The sequence below is a fragment of the Sinocyclocheilus rhinocerous genome, unplaced genomic scaffold (assembly GCF_001515625.1).
Source record: "Sinocyclocheilus rhinocerous isolate Xijiao unplaced genomic scaffold, SAMN03320098_v1.1 scaffold241, whole genome shotgun sequence".
Taxonomy (NCBI): domain Eukaryota; kingdom Metazoa; phylum Chordata; class Actinopteri; order Cypriniformes; family Cyprinidae; genus Sinocyclocheilus; species Sinocyclocheilus rhinocerous.
Genome location: NW_015659312.1, coordinates 495392 through 498629, shown reverse-complemented (window position 1 = coordinate 498629; position 3238 = coordinate 495392). Strand labels below are relative to the sequence as shown.

At 37.0% G+C, this 3238-nt stretch overlaps 1 protein-coding gene across 1 annotated transcript in view; it reads left to right on the top strand.

Annotated features, from left to right (window-relative positions):
• LOC107723376 (otoancorin-like) overlaps nucleotides 1–3238 on the top strand; it is a 22788-nt gene that overhangs the window by 10114 nt on the left and 9436 nt on the right. The window contains 1 exon segment of the mRNA XM_016531961.1: nucleotides 2929–3090. Coding sequence (XP_016387447.1) covers nucleotides 2929–3090 — 162 coding nt within the window.

Genomic DNA, 3238 nt, shown 5'->3' with positions numbered 1-3238 from the left:
CAAGTTGCCTTTCCTTGACAAAGGCTACTTGTTTTGCCGAAACATTGGTAACAAATAAACAATGCTTAAGTGAGTGTGCAGTTATATTTTTTCTTTATTTAGCTTGCCCCTTTAACTTGCACCTCTAAAAGGTACGCGTTTGTTTTATTATTTTATTGAGTTTTGCACTGAACCACGATTTGTCATTGCTAAATGTTAAATAAGTCCGGGTTGAAACACACATGCCCTCACAGAAACTGATGTAGGATGTCACAGTGTCACGGTGTCAGTGAGTTCAAGCTGATCGGAAAAAAAGTTACTTAAAATAGGACAAACAAACAAAAATAGTAAAAGCAGCTACCAAGCAGCTACAAACCGAGGCAGCCATGCGTGGCGCCATCTTCTTTCATATTCCGTTTTATTAAACTCAAGTGACTAAACATATGGAGTATTTTTACCTTAGTCCTCAATTTTGAAGTAAAATTTTGTTTCCTTAGTTGTGTCTGTTGTCTCTTCTCCCTCATTATGCTGAAGGATGAAGGTGTTTGGTGAGGTGTTCAGCGTTCTGTCTGAGGAACAGAGGAATGTGATTATAGGGTGGGTCAAAGAGAGAGTTGCACAAAATGAATTTAAATGCGTTCTGAAAGCACCTGCCTTCAGCATCCTGCCTTCTGGATCCCTAGAAAAACCTATAATCCGTAAGTTTTGAGTGGTCTGTAAGCTTTTATAATCAAAACTGACCTGAACATAACATGACATGACATGACATAACATAACATATAACATAAACAAGTAAAGCAGAAATATTTAGAATTTTTTCAACTAGGCATTTAAAATATGTGTTTTTGTTCATTTTAAATGTATGGTTTATATAAGATACAAATAATCTATTGACAAATACTCTTGACTAATCTAGAAAATGGCCCATCAGTCAAGGCAATGATGAACGTGATTGTACCAGGAGCTGAAAGGACTCAACATTCAACGATTAATGGTAAATCGGAAGGAAGTGGATGGAAGACCTGAAAAACAGTGAAATGATAAATTTGAGAACTGAAATGGAATGGCGAAGTGTTGAAGAGGGTAGAGAGAAAACATTAGGAAAGAAAAGATAACAAATGCAAATGTGGTGGCCCAGAAGATAAATAGTACAGAAATACAAAGAGAGGACAATTATTTATTATATTAATAGTATATATACATAAGTTATTATAATTATTTTTTATTTGTTTGTTTTTTTGCTTGTTTGTTTGTACACTTGTACACTAAAACATTTTAGTATAGTAGTCTTTTAGTGCTTTGTCAAACATTAAAAGTTCGTCTGTTTGTCTGAAACAGCAGTCCCTATATGTCCTCCCAGAATGCTCTGGCTGAAGGCTAACGTGTTGACAATGATGGGGCCTTTCCTGTCTCGGCTGTCTTTAGAGGAAGCAAAGACCATCCCTAAAGAAGAGGTCAGTAACTGTGACATGATATTCAAACCAATGACATAATTCATACTGTATGTGTTTTGTTCCATTGCCTTTGTGTCTCAGAGCATACCATACATAATAACTAAATCCAAAACCACCTAAATCCAATGACTATAGTAATCTTTCTTTTTCTCAGCTATGTGAGTTTTTCAGGACTCCAGATTTCGCTCCATCATTTCAAAATGTTAGTGGAATGCAGCCCGCCCTTGGCCGAACACTTTTTCAACACTTGAAACAAGAGTGTTCCAGCAGCGACAATTTCACTCACTATATGGACAGGTTAGGATTTGCATCATTATTGTGTATTTAGTGCATGTTCTTGGTAAATGATATTCAGGTTAACAGCAGTAATACACTGATTCCTCTGGAAGCCTGTTGCCACTTTGTAATAAAAAATAAACAAGTAAATGTATGATTAAAAATTATACATTGTCATATTGTGAGACAAATTTACACCGTGAGAAAGTTGCAATTACAAGAAATTAAGTCACAATTATGAGATTTAAACAGGCATTACAATATAGAAAGTCACATTGTGTGATGTAAAGTCACAGTTTTGAGATATAATGTCACATTGTGAAGTTTAAGTCGCAATTATAAGACTAACTTATAAGACTAACAATTGCAAAAAAATAGTCACAGACATAAAGTTACATTTGTGAGAAACAAAGTCAAAATTGTGAAACAAAGTCTTACTGTGAAGTGTAAAGTCGCAATTAGTAGAAAAAAAAGTTGAAGTTACAAAGTCATATTTGTGAGATATAAAATCAAAATAGTGAGACTTAAAGTAACACTATGAAATGTAAAGTCGCAACTGTTTGAAACAGAGTTGCAAAATATGAAGTCTCAGTATGTTTTCAGGTTTTTTGCTCTGATTCGGAAACAGGCATCCATGGATGCCCCTTTCACTCTACATCTGAGAACAACTTCAAAACATATACATTCCTGTTTCATCAATTACTTCCTGTTTTCACAGGCTGGGCTCTCTGGCTTGTTTCATTGATGGTGCACCGTCACTAAATCTGAATCTTAGCAGAAAACTGCTGTCTCAGATTGATACCTGTAACAACCCTGAAATAGACAAGGTCGGAACTGAAACTTTATTGAATCGTTGTTGCTCCCAAATTTGCGTAGCCTAACTGTAATGTTATTTTAATTCCATTCAACCCTCCCTCAGGTGAAAAGACAGCTAGTACAGAACATTCTGGAGAAAGATGACAGTTCTTCCTCTCCTGAGATTCTGCTGTCTCTGGGATCCGCCATGTCTGTCCTTCCTCTTTCCAGGCTGTCCCGCTTCACCTCTGAGGACCTGAACAACACCCTCACCAGCTTGAGTCAGGCCAATTGGAGCCCAACTCAAGCTAAGACTCTGGCTAAGAAACTGTTGGAAGCTGCTAAGGTTATATTTTCTGCTCAGTTTATAGAGCTGAGTTTTGTTTCCTCTTTATTGTTTTCACAAGAATGTTTTCTTTTGTAGAATATAAGTGGTGAGAAGTTGTTGTCTCTGGGTATGATGGTGAGAGGGGTGGCCAGTTCCCTCCTCAAGAATGTGAAGGCAGAAGGGCTGCTGGGAAATGAAGCCCTGAAAACTATGAGTGAGAAGATGTCCTCCCTACAAAGAACAGCACTACTGGAAGCGGTAACATTAAGAATATCATGAGTTCATTCAGAAAGAGACGGAAAAGCTTCCACAAATAAGAAGAATAAAAAAATGTGAGTGACCAAACTATCAGTGAAATCCCTTCTGCCTCCTCCTTGATTCTGCTCTCTCTCTCTCTCTCTCTCTC